Genomic DNA, 15191 nt, shown 5'->3' with positions numbered 1-15191 from the left:
TAACGTTGAGATTGAATATTGTAGATTTGTAGCATATTAACATATATTTGAAGGTGTTTTGTTTTGTGGCAGAAATTTACCATTTTATATGAAGTTAAGAAAAATTCAAATTTCTTAGAAATTTTTTTAAAAACCCGTAATTTACAACACATTTATCACTAAAAGCTCATTTATGTATTACTGCAACCAAGTGGGGCGAAGTTGTGATGAGGTTTTTACACACAAGTGGCATATCATATATGCAATTTTTGCAAACATGTTTTGGAAGACAAGAGGTAATTTCCTAATTTCTACAGGTGAATTGATCAAAATTTGGTGTAGGTGGCCACAAAAAGCTATGGTAATTTACAAATGGAATTTTTATTTACTTATTTTTTCAAAATAATAAAAATTGAATGAATACGAATTGAATTACGTATTCACAAATTCAAATTCAATTCGTATTCTTCAATTTTTATTATTATTTTTTGTATTTGAACTCAAATTTAGCGTTTACTTGTTTTAGCAATTTTATTTTTTTTTTTTTTTTCGAATAAGCAATGTAATACAACTGACTTCGCTGAATTTTGATAAACTATCACACAGCTATTTGAAGTAGAATTTTATGACTACAGAATTTATGAAATCTATTAAAACGTATTTCTCTCTTGGGTTTAGATTATGTGATACATGCAGGGTAAGATCAAAAAACTGCAACCACCTTCAGACTGCTGTCATTTCTAAGGCACTCGTCCGACAGCTGAAATTAATTCATTATTCCAGTGACAGCTCATTACATTGTTTACAAAAGTATTTTGTTGAGAATTTTCCAGAAAAAAAGTTATTCGTGTTGCAATTCAAGCTGGATAGTGTGATGTCTTTATATTTAGGTGGAAAACCACAAGTGGCTATCGTTAGAGCACTCTAGTATTTAAATGTGAATAAATATTTTGTGTCTCGCTCCATCGCTCGTTACCGTGATGCTAGTAGCGTAGCCCTACGTCAAAGAAGTGGACGGAAGAAAACAGCAACATCAGCAGAAATGGTTCGAAAAGTAAAGAAGCGAATTGATCTAAACCCGCGTCACAGTGGCCGAATAATGGCTCGTGAGCTCAACATATCGCAATATTTCAATCGACAAATATTGAAAAAATGAGCTCGGGATAAAGCCATTGAAATTCTAAAAAGTGAAAAAACCGACACAAAAAGAAAATAGACTCCAAAGAGCTAAAGAGTTGCTTCGATTGGCCGAAAATTGTGAACTGCCGAATTTGGCTTTCTCAGATGAGAAAACATTCCTTGTCCCGCAGTTTGTAAACAAACAAAATAATCGTGTTTACATGCCAAAGAGGTCAGCTCAAAATGTGGACCTTCGGTTTGCCACCAGAACTCAAGCGCCGGCCATGGTGATGGTGTGGGCCACCATAACAGCCGATGGTCGCTCTACGCTCGTATTAATCGACCATGACATCAGAATAAATGCCGAATCCATTGGACTATTGTGTCTGGAGTATTTTGGAAACCAAGGTTGGCACTAAAAAATACCAAAGTGTCGATCACCTCAAGCAAGCGCTTCGCCGGGAATGGGCCAAAATACCGCAGAGAAACATTCGGGCAGCGTGTGCTGGTTTTATTGGCCGTTTAAAGACCATAATTCAGACCAAAGGTGATCAATTCGAACAAATCTAAACTTATTCTAAAATTTGACGATATTTCCGACATTTTTTGTTTGTATTCAATAAAATTTAAAAAAAAAAAAAATATGTAAAACTTTTGGCTTCTGAATTTGTTGCAGTTTTTTTTTAACTCACCCTGTATATGATGAGTATTTAAGGAAGCACCTCCGAAAACAAATTTTGTACAACATTTACCGTAACTTCAGCTGTTATTATTGCCAATATCCTCCACTTCAATTTTTGTAAACAAAAATTCGTTAAATATGGCCCGATAACGTAATGGCCACTCCTTGCTCATTTTCGAAGAAAAATCGGCCTCCAGACTCTAACATGAGAAGATATAGAGCTAAAATTTCTATCAATGTCTCCAGGAGCTCTCTGAACAATTTTTTATTCATAATTTTTATCTATATGACATCCGGCTCGATTTTATAGCTAGAAATTTAAAAGCCTATATAAAAATAGAATTTTAAAAATAAAAAAATAAAAAAATATTTAAGCATTCTATCTCCTACGAATTTGACATAAAATGAAAGAAAGATTTTTTCTATTTTCTATTGGAGAGAACTCCTATTTGCAAAAATGCACTTTTTGCTACGATCTATTAAGTCTGTATTTAACAATTGTGTTCGCAAATATGTATTAAAAATAACAAATTCATTTTTGGCCATTGGAACTTAATTGGAACACCTTAGCACATTGTGGCCTTTTGTGTGGAAACTGTCTTCTAATTCCCTTCCATTATGTTATTTTGCGAAGTATATAATCTGTCACTTCCAGATATTATGTATATTTTCACATTTTTTTAAAATTTAATCAATTCCCAACAGCTTTTCCAAGGTTGTACACATTCGCCAATTTATCTTATAAAACTATACAATTTCCATTAACTGTCTACATTTAAGATAACTTTAATATTTTCTCCACATATTGACGAAAAGTTGACAAAAATCGCTCAAGTAGTTCTAGAGATATTTCAATTTGAAATACGACATGTCCACAAATGCGCTTACTAATTACTTCTGTTTGCCTAGTATACAGAAATCACCCAGTGAAGGATTGGTCTGCCGAAAAATGATATTTGTGTGCAGTCTATTAACACGGTATAAATGAAAAGCGTACTTTAAGGCAAATTTATTTTTTACTAGTTCCTCAAAGTATGCTCCGTTTTTATGAGGAATAAATATCTCAAATGAAAATAAATTGACAGATTGCCACTGACTGCAACCCAGACTTGACAATCAACTTGAGGTGAAAAGTGATACGGAATTGGATATATATATATGTTGGTGGTCTTTGAGGATGAATAGATATATTGTTTTTTGGCAGAATGTTCTTACAAATAAATATTTGTAATGTTCCATCGTAGTTTCAATAAAATAATAATAGATTTTTGCCATAAGACAGTTCATATTTAGGGTTCCAAAGGTATGTAAAATATACATGGTGAGATAAAAAACTGCAACAAAGTAAAACGCCATACTTTTTACATTGTTTTCATTTCAATTTATTGAATGAAAGCAAAAAATGTCGGAAATACCATCAAATTTTAGAATAAGTTTAGATTTGTTCGAACTTGTCATCTTTGGCACGAATTCAAACGGCCAATGAAACCGTCACACGCTGCCCGAATGTTGCTCTGCGGTATTTTGGCCCATTCCCGGCGAAGAGCTTGCTTGAGGTGATCGATACTTTGGTATTTTTTAGAGCCAACCTTGTGTTCCAAAATACTCCAGACACAATATTCTAACGGATTGGTATCCGGAGATTTTGGTGGCCATTGTGTAACCATTCTTGGGTGGCGCGTTCTGAGTGCGATGGTGCTGAGTCCTGTTGGAATGTCTAAGGTCTGCGGCCAAAATGTTTGCGTACCCAAGGCTTTAATACACCCTTCAGAATGTTTCCGCGATAATATTCGGCATGTATTCCGATGCCACGATCGATTAATACGAGCGAAGAGCGACCATAGGCTGTTATAGCGGCCCACACCATCGCCATGGCCGGCGCTTGAGTTTTGGTGGCCAACCGAAGGTGCACATTTTCAGCTGACCTCTTTGGCAAGTAATCACGAGCGATGGTACGAGACCCAAAAGACACGCTTGAATTCCAACACGAATAACTTTTCTTCTAGAAGATTCTCACCAACATGCTTTCGTACGCTTGTAAACAATATAATGAGCTGTCACTGAAATAATTTTAACAGCTTTCGGACGGGTGGCTTAGAAATGACAGCAGTCTGAAATTGGTTGCAGTTTTTTTCATCTCACCCTGCATTTCAATATCACCTATAGCCAGAAAACTATTTAGTAGATGAATGGCAATTCATTTGGTGAAATATATAGACATTTCGCAAAATATTTTTTAATGGAAATAAATCAAATAAAGAAAGTACATCCTTATTCCAGCTAGTCAAATAAAACAACAACAACAACTTGTTTTTAATTAAATATATAATAATATAAATATTTGTTTATTATTACAAAATAATATAATAATGTTTGTATATGTATGTATGCTTGTATCCGTTACAATAATTCGATTCGATATAATATTCATAAATTTGTTCGCAAACACCAATTATTATAAAAAAATTAATTAATAATATTAAATGAAAAAAAAATAATAATAGAAATTAACATAAATATTCATATAAATGTACACAAGTATTAAAAATAATTATTATATTGATTTTTGCAGATAAATGGAGAGAGAACAGTAATTAAGTATTCTTTTTTCTGCAACAACATAAAAATAAGATTTTTTTTATAAAATTCACATTTAATTCTTTTTATTTTACAATTTAACAAGAATAAAATTAAAAAAAACGAAACGAAATGAAATGAAAAAGTATATATCATAACAAATATTAATTTAAAGAGAATTTTAAGGGAGCAGGTTAAACGTTAAACAGATATGAAAATTTGGCACACGCTTACGCTTCAAGGGCAAGCTTGAAATTGAAAGTGACAATAATATTTGATATTTTATTTTAAGGCTTTTTTCAAAGCAAACTATTTGATGAATAAAATATTATTTTTTTTTTTAATATTTATAAATATTTCCTAAATTAAAAACTAATTTTGGATTTCGAATCCACAAGATTTTGTTAAACATTATTGTTGCTGCAGCTGTTGCTGTTGCTCCTGGTAATTGGCAATGATTTTTGCTGCATCATTCATAATTTTCGCCGTGGAACGCACCAAAAACATCAAATGACATTCATCGTAAACTGTCAATTCGACACGTGTACGCACAAGGCCATGCAGCACGGTGGCCCTCTCCAAATCCAACCAACGTTGTAGTGCTGTTTCACGTTCCTTTGTCGAACCGGTAAGTACCACATCCGAAGGACCCCACAGTATGTATTCGAGTACAGATTTCGATTTCGAAAGAGATTCGGAGCGATCTTGCTTCAGAATATCCGCAACAATGGGTGTCATTTTGGTTGTGGGCAACATCTCGGTTAGAGCTGCGTGGGCACATTTACACAAAGTGCCCATGGGTTCATCTTCGTCTTGTTGAGTACTAGAAGCGATGGAAAGAGAAAAGCAAAAGTTAATATTGACGGTTAAGAGGGATTTAAAAGGAGGCGGCTCTTTTTTCTGGCGTTCCAAAAAAGCCTTAAATATTCTTAATGGAAGCCGTATGGAAGACCCACACATTTTCCATAGAAAGGTCATCTTTGATAGGGAAAAGTATTCTATAGACAAATTTTCCAAGCAATTTACAGGTAGAGGACCTTCAGAAAACAAAAAAAAAGTAAAAAAGCAGTTAAGTTCGGGTCGAACATTTAATACCCTCCACCATTTAGAAGGAACTTGAAAAAATTTAAAAAAATATCCGAAAACTATCACTTATATGACAACCGTTATATGGGGACTATACGAAGACGTGGACCTGCATACGAAATTTTTTGGTCATAGATTGTAGTACCCATTAAGATCTTCCAATACGATATTTGAAAAGATTCCGGTAAATAATGTTGCTGAAATCATCAAAATACCGACTATTTGGAGGTACCGTTGTATGGGGGATATACGAAGACGTGGACTTGAATACACAAATTTTTGTCATAGGCTGTAGTACCCATTACGAACTTTAAATATGAAATTTGAAATAATTCTTGTAAATAACGTCGCTAAAATTATGAAAATACCGAATATCAGGAGGTACCGTCACATGGGGAATATTATAAATATTTCGAGGACTAACAAACGAAAGAATGGTGGAGGGTATAAAAAGACAGACATTCTCGAGAAAACAGAAGATCTACTGGGGGTCTTCAGTAAGCAGGACTTTTAGAGACCGAACAGCTTCAAACCAAAAAAAAAAAAAAAAAAAATTCAATAATAAAAGTCTTCTAAAAAGAGTAAATCTTCTAAGGGTCTTCTCTTCTTTATATTGAAGACCCTAAACATTTCGTTTGCTTACTGGAGACCTTTAGAGTGTATTCTATCTGTCAAATACCCCCAGAAGACCTTTTGCCTTTGAAAGATTTCCAAAAGGATTTTTCTATATGGCAAACCTCCAGAAGAACTGCAAAGGTCTTAACTCTGTAGAAAGTTCTGGAAGGAGACATCTGGAAATTGTAATAGAAGATTTTCTGTCTATACAAGCCCTCTAGTAGGAATTCTCCTCTGAAAGGTCTTACGTTTTCAGAAGGTCTCTAACAAAACTTTTTCCTCCAGGAGATCCCTTTTAGGTTTTACTTATACAAAAGAGCTATAAAGAATCGCATGTCTACGGAGACCTTCTAGTAAATATAATAATTTTTAAAGCTCTTCTATACAATTAAGGTCTTAAAAGGCTTTCTGATGGCAAATGTTCTGTTAGAGTTCTTCTGAAGACGGCAGGCCTATCAGAGGAATTCTATAAAATGAGATACATTTAGAGGGCTATTTACGAGAAAAAAAAAAAATAAATAATAATAATAAAATATGTATAAGGTTGTCTCCTCCCAAAACTCCTTTAGATTCTAAAGAAGAACCCTGAAAGGTCATCTATTTTAATAAGTATTCTGAAATGTATTTTTTTTAAAAATGATTCTGTCTAGGAAATACCTTGAGTCGATCTTGGGTTTTCAGAGCAATTCTTAAAGTATTACTGAACTTTTCCTGTTATAATGTTGCAAAGTGTTATTTGTATAATAAAGGTGTCCAACTAAATCCGGAATCAATACTCACCCCTGTAATACACATAAACGCGCCTGGGCATCTTTGTTGTCATACTCCTTGGATAGCACCACATTCGACAAACTCAAAGGCATCTCTTCGACAGCTTTGACTTGCAAATGTTTCATACCATTGATAAGTTGTAGCATAATGAAAGCCACCTCTCGGGTCATGACATCATCGAAGGCTGGCATGCCATTGCTGCCGTTGCCAGCTGAATTGTGTTCCTGTTGCTGTTGTTCGGGCAATTTCAAACTCACATCACCACCACCACCAATTTCTTCATTGAGTGTGCTTAGATTTTGAATGGACAAGCCATTTCTCATGTTGTTGTTGATGCCGTTAACAACACCTCCAACATCTTTCAATATTGTCAGATTAGGTATTGAACCACGGAAATTGAAATTACTCTTATCCAAGACATGGGATTTACCCTTGAGTATGGCTCCTATCGACTGCAATGTATCCAACTGCAGACGTGGCAATACCGAGATTGTGGCCTGTAGCAATGTCATCTCTGTGCTTGGCATTAATGGCAAATGATAACTGGGCACAACATCACAAAATTCGGTAATGGGATTTAGAGCACCCGATACACCACCGGACAGTTGACTTAATTCACCGCCTACTCCAGCCAATTGATTGCAATCGGCCGAAAGTGCCAATGTCACTGGTGCTGTTGTCCATAGAGCAGCATGGAATGCTTTTTTGCCGACCACAAAAGCTTGGGCTCCCTCCAGTATGGTGAAATCTTCAAAACGCAAATTTATGGCATTGGCAAGTGGTCTCAGGGCTGGTGGTATAATGGGAGTTTGTTGGAGCTGAAAAAAAAAGAAAGATGGAATGATGTTTGTTATTGGATATCTATAGGAAACAATAGAGGTAGTGTATATTATTTGAAATATATACGACTGGAGAAAAGAGTGGAAATCAAGTAGCCTTAAAAACTGTCGTTTCAGATTATTTTTGCGACACTATCTATATTATTCTATAGAATGTTTCATGACATAAATCTTTATAAGCAGAAACATGCCTTTGGATAACTCGACCGATGGGAGCCATTTACTGGAACTGTCCAGAACATAAATATTCCTTAAGTTCTCATAAAGCTAGAATCAGAAGACACCTTTATCGGCATTTTAAAAGTTTACATGGCAAATAAAGCAAAAAGAGTGGGGCAAGGTCCATCTACCACATATTTTTATTTTTTTTTTTAATTCCTTGGGGAACATTTTTGTATTTCTTTTAAATTATGCTTTGTAAGAGAATTTTACATAAACTCAAATGAACTGCGGATAGCTCAAGGGATAGAAGGATAAAATGCTTTTTGGAATTCACTTGTAGGTGGAAGACTTTTTAAAGTTTTTCTTTAGTATTAAGACCTACAATATGTTATCTGGAGGCAGAAGATCGTTTCGAGGTTTTTCATTTCACATAACACCTTCCTGATTATATATCAGAGGCCTTATTAAGAGAGATAATCTTATAGAGCTATTTAATAGCTATTAAACCTTTGCAGGGATATCTGGAAGCAAAATTTAAATCTGTTCTCTAGAATTAAGACATTATCTGTTAGAGTTCTTTTGTAGACGGAAGACCTTTCAGAGAGCTTCTATAAAATAAAATCCTTTGAGAAGGATTCATTAGACAGTGACTTTTTAGGGTCTCCTGCTGAGAGAGGATTTTCCAAAACATTCAATAAAATTAAGGTTTTTTATAATTCTTTTGAAGAAAAGGTTTTTAATAGAGAGTATTCTGTTTACAAATAGTCCGTAGGCACGAGACCTTTTGGAAGTCTTCGATAGACACAGAAGACATTTTAAAATACAATCTATATTGCTCCTGTAGATAGATGAAACCTTTGGGGTTTTCTACAGAAATACACAGTTTTCGATGTATAGAAGAGCTTCTAAAGACGGAATATCTTTTAAATAGAAGATATTAGAGAACCTTTATAGGTATTCTGTCTAGAAGTTTTGTAAATTATGGAGAATTTCTTTTCGGAGGACTTGTGTCGATAAAAGATTTCTGGAGGATACTCTGCATGTAGGGCGAGTAAGAAGCCCCAAAGACCACTTGAAGTTTTACGGTCCATAAATGTTCATCCGTTAGATATGGGACTTTTAGACAACTTCGAAAATATCTTTTGTCTGTAGCATACTTCTATCTGTCAAAGAGGTCTTTTCCATGGAAAATATGTAGGCCTTCTACCAAAAGGACTTCAAAAGAGTCTTCCATCCAGTTTGGTCCTCTTGAAGAAATTCGTTCTATTGATCAGTTAAACGTTAGAATACCGCATCCCACCTTTTAATTGCAACTTGACAAACAATATTAATTTTTGATTTGTTTCCATCGCTTCCAGTATATTCAATAAATCGAAGATGAACCCATGAGCATTTTGTGTAAATGTGCTCATGCTGCTCTAAACGAGATGTTACCCAGAGCTACAACCTTATGATGGAGTTTATACCAATCCAAGCCTAACTACCAAATATTAATCGACATGTAAAAATTTGGGATTTTTACAATAATTCCAAGAAAGGGTTAGTATATATATATAAAATTAAAGTCATATGTAAAGCAACATTTTCTAGATGTTAAGCATTTGTATAACATACTTTAAGGCGCCTTGAACATTGTTATCTGCAAGAAAACGCTTTATGGGATAGTATACATTAATATATTCATAGTATTAATGTAATATAAATATATTACATATAGAGTTTCGTTTTAATTTAAAAATCGTAGGGCGCACTTACAGTCCTACTACAAAAAAAAACGTTAATTATAAAATATTAAAAGACCACTTTACATACCACTAACACGATGTGCAAACTGGCCTTAAATAAGATTGACAGTGACCTTTGAACCTTTAGTGAAATTTCCAAATGTGTTCTCACCTGCTCTAAAACTTGTGCCAATGCCTCATGATTGGCTCCCACAACAGCTGAATAGTTGTCCTCGATGGTTTTGTGGACAACACTGCGACCTTTGCGCATGCGCAAACGATTTGTAGCTTTAACTCTGGTTTTCATGCCCTGTAACAAAAACAATGAAACATTTTTAATTATTTATTTTCCACACAATCAAAATCGTCTCCAACTCACCGATGGTATACCCCAAACACTGTCATTTATATCGGCTGAGATATCACCGCCCGCTTCGCTGCCATAATAACTGTAGGGTGAATAAATATCCAAATCACCCATTTCGCTGCCACAATATGAAGCTGAAATCATGCGGGGAATGTTCGCTGGAAAAACAACAAAAGCCAGAAAAAAATTGGCAGAGAAAAATAAACATCATGAAATCCATTAATCTCTGTGGAAAAGTTGTACAAATCTCAACTACTCACCCAAACTATTGTTGAGGCCATAAGGCCTCACCGGTCCATATTCACTGCGTGTATAACTGGCCACAGATATGGTATCCAATTGGAGATTTTCCCGCCGTCTTGCCTGCATTAGGCGCTGGGAGGCCTGTAAATCCGCCGACCTGGCCGGGGGCGGTGGTGGCGATGATGGGCTCTTAACCATTTCATACATATTCTCATAGTCCCTCTTATCCTTGAGATAATTATCAATGGTACTGTTGATTTTACGTACCGTGTCCTTAAGGCTATTCGTACGACTGTCACTCTTGATCGAACAAGTATCGGATGCGTTGCTATTGTTATTGCTGTTGGAGTTGTTAATTTGTTGTGCTGTTTCGAATATTTCCAATTTATTGGACATTGTTGGTTTCGCTTCGTTCTTCTTGCGTTCGAAGGTACTGGTGCGACTGCTGCCACCACCACCATTGTTCGCGGTTGGTGGCTTACCTTCATGACGTGAGGCGGCGGCGGCGATGCCACCCAATTGTGGACTTTGTATATTTTTAATGGCATTTTGTTGCTGTTTGTTGTTATTTGTAATGATTGGTGTTGTTGTTGCTGCATTGTTAGAACCATTGGGATTTGTGGAATGTTGTTGATCCGCAGATACATTTTCACCATTTGACGAGCAAATTGAGAGAGTATCAGCGTTTTCCTTGTTGTTGTTGTTAGTACTGCTGTTGTTTCCATTGGGCTGTTGATTTATTCCAATATGACGTTTACGTGCCAATTCCAATTGGGCCTCACGTTCACGCATACTGGCCGTACGTTCAGGTTTGCGTGGAGCTATTGATGAACGAATTTCGCCTGTAAGATGAGAGAAGAGAAATTTTAATTTTTTTCGAAATTATTTGTGATTTATTAAAATCCATATTTTGACTGTTCTCTGTGGGAAGTACTACTTAAATCAGTGAAACGATATACTCCATCCAAGCACCAGATGCAATATTGACCGAGATATTGGCATATACGAAAATGGGGAAAACGAGCATCAATTTCTTCTCAATTGTAATAATAATTTTTATTCAAAATTTTGACCTTTATTGGAGAATGAGCGAGAACCATCCTCCAGGTGCATTAAATGATATATAAAATATATTCATTTTAAGAATTTTGAACTTTGTTGGGTTAGACACGGAAAAAGTGGACCGATATAAGGATTGATAGAAATATTGAGATTTAGTTAGAAGAAAATCGGTGGAACATTTCTCGTTAAGATTATTTAAAATGTTGACCCTTTATGGGTAGTTAAAAGAAGAAATATACTAGGTCTTGTTTATTTTCATACCTGCTCCAAAAAATCTTAATTAATGCGAAATTTTAACCACATACGATGGTCCCATTGTTTTCTATGAAATATAGTAATTTTTGAAAGTTTTGAAAATTTGTAAAGAAGGAGAGGAATAAACGCCATTTCTCATCCTCGAATTCGATCTAAGTTTAATCAAAATTGAATTGTTGATAGCTAGAGCGACTCTGGAGTGGACTTTGCTCGTATCAAATTATATATACCCTCTGTAGCCGAAAGGTATAATCTTGGTGTCTTATGCCATGTTTACGTTAGGACATTTTGTAGGGTAAACCTACTTTGAGAGGATTTATTTGAAGTAAAAGTAATGGATATGACAATTTAAATCAAAATCCAGTGGGTTAACCCTCATATATATAAACGTACTATTACCGTGATACTTGTAGCGTAGCCCAACGTCAAGGAAGTGGACGGAAGAAAACAGCAACGCAGTGGCCAAAAAATGGCTCGTGAGCTGAACATATCGCAATATTCCATTCGGCAAATATTGAAAAATGAGCTCGGGGTAAAGCCATTGAAATTCCAAAAAGTGCAAGAATTTACACCGCAACAGAAAGAAAATATACTCAGAAGAGCTAAAGAGTTGCCTCGCTTGGCCGAAAGTGGTAAACTGCCGAATTTGGTTTTCTCCGATGAGAAAACATTCGTTGTCCTGCAGTTTTTAAACAAACAAAATGATCGTGTTTACTTGCCAAAGAGGTCAGCTAAAAATGTGCGCCTTCGGTTGGCCACCAGAACTCAAGCGCCGGCCATGGTTATGTGTGGACCGCCATAACTGCCGATGTTCGCTATAAGGTCGAATTAATTGACCGTGGCATCAGAATAAATGCCGAATATTGTCACGAAAATATTCTGGAGGGTGTATTAAAGCCTTGGGTATGCAAACACTCTGGCCGCAGACCTTGGACATTCCAACAGGACTTAGCACTATCGCACTCAGCACTCGGCACCCAAAAATGGTTACAAAATGAGGTTCCACGCTTCATTTTTAGCGCACAATGACCACCAAAATCTCTCTTGTTTCTGGAGTATTTTGGAAAGCAAGGTTGGCACTAAAAAATACCAAAGTGTCGATCACCTCAAGCAAGCGCTTCGCCGGGAATGGGTCAAAATACTGCAGAGCAACATTCGGGCAGCGTGTGACGGTTTCATTGGCCGTTTGAAGGCTATAATTCGTGCCAAGATGACCAATTCGAACAAATCTAAATTTATTCTAAAATTTGATGTTATTTCCGACATTTTTTGCTTTCATTCAATAACATTAAAAAAAAATGCAAAAATTATTGCGTTTTACTTTGGTGTCGTTTTTTTACCTCACCCTGTAATATTAGGATGTTTCCATTCTATGAGAACTAAAATTTTTAAATTACCAACTTTAATGCTAAGAATTGGAAATTGGAAACTTTGAGAAAGACCAAATATCAGGAGGTACCGCAACATTGGGAATAAACTCAAATAAAGATACGTAGAAAAACATGGAGGGTGATATTTTCTACATGGAGGGTGTTTCATTCTCCTACAACCTAAAATTCCAAATTGCAGGACATTTTATTGAAAATTCCGGCAGAAAAAGATTCTACATACTTAGAACTCTAAATACTAAATTACAGCAAATTGAGGCTGATGTATTTAATGTTTCTGAACCGTTTTCGATACCAAACATCCTGAAACAATGTTACAAAGATTTATCATAAATATTGTAATTTGTATCGTGATTTTGGCACATTGTCAGACAGAGAGGGGAACATTGTTAAATTTGTTCAAATTCATACACTGATCAAGAAAAAATACAATTTATATATTCCCTCCTCTGAAAGAAAACAATAGTCCGCCCTAGTCTTGGAATCGTCAAGCTGTCATCAATACACCTAATAATATGACCTAATAAAAATATTCTCATAATGAATATTAATTGATTGCTTTCATAAACTAGATAAACATTTCAATACCAATTTTGTTTCGTCTATTTTTGGATATCGTCATAACGGTAACGATGTTCTATTTCATCACGATCATTAATCAATATTAAGAAATCTCTTCTGCTGTTCGAAGACAATTTTCTATAATTAATCATGATTTTGTGTGGCAGAAAGATTTTAAATACGTTTGCAGCAGATAAAAGAGCCAAATCGAAATTCCTCTTGTCTATGGAATCCATTCATTTACATACATACATACATATAAAGCTATCTAACCACATTCCTGCCTACATACGTACATATCTTTGTAAGTGGGGAATGGTTGATAACATTTCTCCAGCCAACCCACAAGATTGACAAAGTCATAAAGCGGACACTTAAAGAACCCAAATCACGTCGTATGGCTGAGCAATTTTGCAAAATAGCAAACGCATACACACATTCAGGTATAAATACATACACATAGACAACAAACAAAATAAATACCAAAACAAGCTACGACCTTCAAGAATATGTGAAGTTTACCCATTAACCTCAATAAAAAGAGCCATCCACATAAACCGGCAAAACAGAAAAGTTGTGGTAATCGCAAAGAATCTCAACTTTAAGATATTATCCCCAGCTAAAATAGCACACCTCCCCCCCACCTTCAAAACACATACCTACAATGGACCTGTCAATAAATGCTAATAAACTTGGTAGATGGGCGGCTAAGGGGGTTACACGCAGGAATCATCTAAATACCCAATAAAAATTGTTAAAGCCAAAGTCTTTACCAAAATGAAATACATCATCCCGCCGGGTTTGTATGTATGTGTAAATGTTTATGGATGGTCATTATTATTATACCAACATTAATTGGTTGTGATCATCTTCATCATTGCCATCGTCATCTCCATGAAAAGTTTACCAACATCAGTTTATAATCAAAGTTGTTTGGTTTCTATCACATTTTTATGAGCTTTCCTATGAATCATGAACGAAACAACCAACTAATCTAACCGCCCATCCATTACACCTTGAATACGAAAATACGCAAAAATGTGTTAGCACACATAGGAGGCGAGGCGAGGCCCTCAATATGGTCATTGTCAGGTGAACAGTGGTTTCAGTTGAATTTTTTTTATAATCACCAACATAAAGGGAATGGGATTTTACTTTTTACGTATTTAAGGACAATTTATATATCATGTTGGCGACTTATTATACCCTCAGCCATATGGCCACAGAGGGTATATATCATTTGATACAGTCAAAACGTGATTAGTCGAAATAACGGTCTCTTTGGACCAAATCCGTTTCAGAACATTTGGAGTCGATCTAGCGATGTCCGTCCGTCCGTCTGTCTGTCTGTCTGTCTGTCTGGCTGACTGGTGCGCACGATAACTCTCGAAAGGAGTATCCGATTTGGTCCGAACTTGGTACATGGTAATATCTTCGTCAAACTTAGATCGAGTTCGGAGATGGGCAATATCGGTCCACTCCTTCTGGTAAACCCCTCCCCTCAAAAAAGGTCAGAAACAGAAAGGATAATCCGATTTTGCTCCAACTTTGCAAATTCTAATATTTGCATCGGTGCTAGGTCTGGTGCCGCCCCCACAAATGGTCAAAATTTTGAGGAGTTACAACTCTCATAAAATGTGATGTAAGAGTGCGATTGTCTTCAAATTTCACACATCCCAATCATTTTATTAGCCCAAGGTCTGGTGTAAAGATGGAGTATATCGGTCCACTTCTTCTGGTACCTCCCCCACAAATGGTCGT

General features: G+C 35.7%; 1 protein-coding gene across 1 annotated transcript in view; it reads right to left on the bottom strand.

Moving 5' to 3' along the window:
* Positions 1 to 4093: 4093 nt before the first annotated feature.
* Positions 4094 to 15191, bottom strand: part of LOC131802235 (probable serine/threonine-protein kinase DDB_G0282963) — a 236315-nt gene continuing 225217 nt past the window's right edge. The window contains exons 5-9 of the mRNA XM_059122046.1: positions 10182 to 11006; positions 9934 to 10079; positions 9727 to 9864; positions 6839 to 7647; positions 4094 to 5180 (exon numbers count right to left, since the gene is read on the bottom strand). Of these exons, the coding sequence (XP_058978029.1) occupies positions 4769 to 5180; positions 6839 to 7647; positions 9727 to 9864; positions 9934 to 10079; positions 10182 to 11006 (2330 nt within the window). The 3' untranslated portion in view covers positions 4094 to 4768. The remainder of the gene's footprint in view (positions 5181 to 6838; positions 7648 to 9726; positions 9865 to 9933; positions 10080 to 10181; positions 11007 to 15191) is intronic.

Source organism: Musca domestica, unplaced genomic scaffold (genome assembly GCF_030504385.1).
Source record: "Musca domestica strain aabys unplaced genomic scaffold, Musca_domestica.polishedcontigs.V.1.1 1, whole genome shotgun sequence".
Taxonomy (NCBI): Eukaryota; Metazoa; Arthropoda; class Insecta; order Diptera; family Muscidae; genus Musca; species Musca domestica.
Note: the sequence above shows the minus strand (reverse complement) of the source record. Positions and strands in the feature narration are given on the sequence as shown.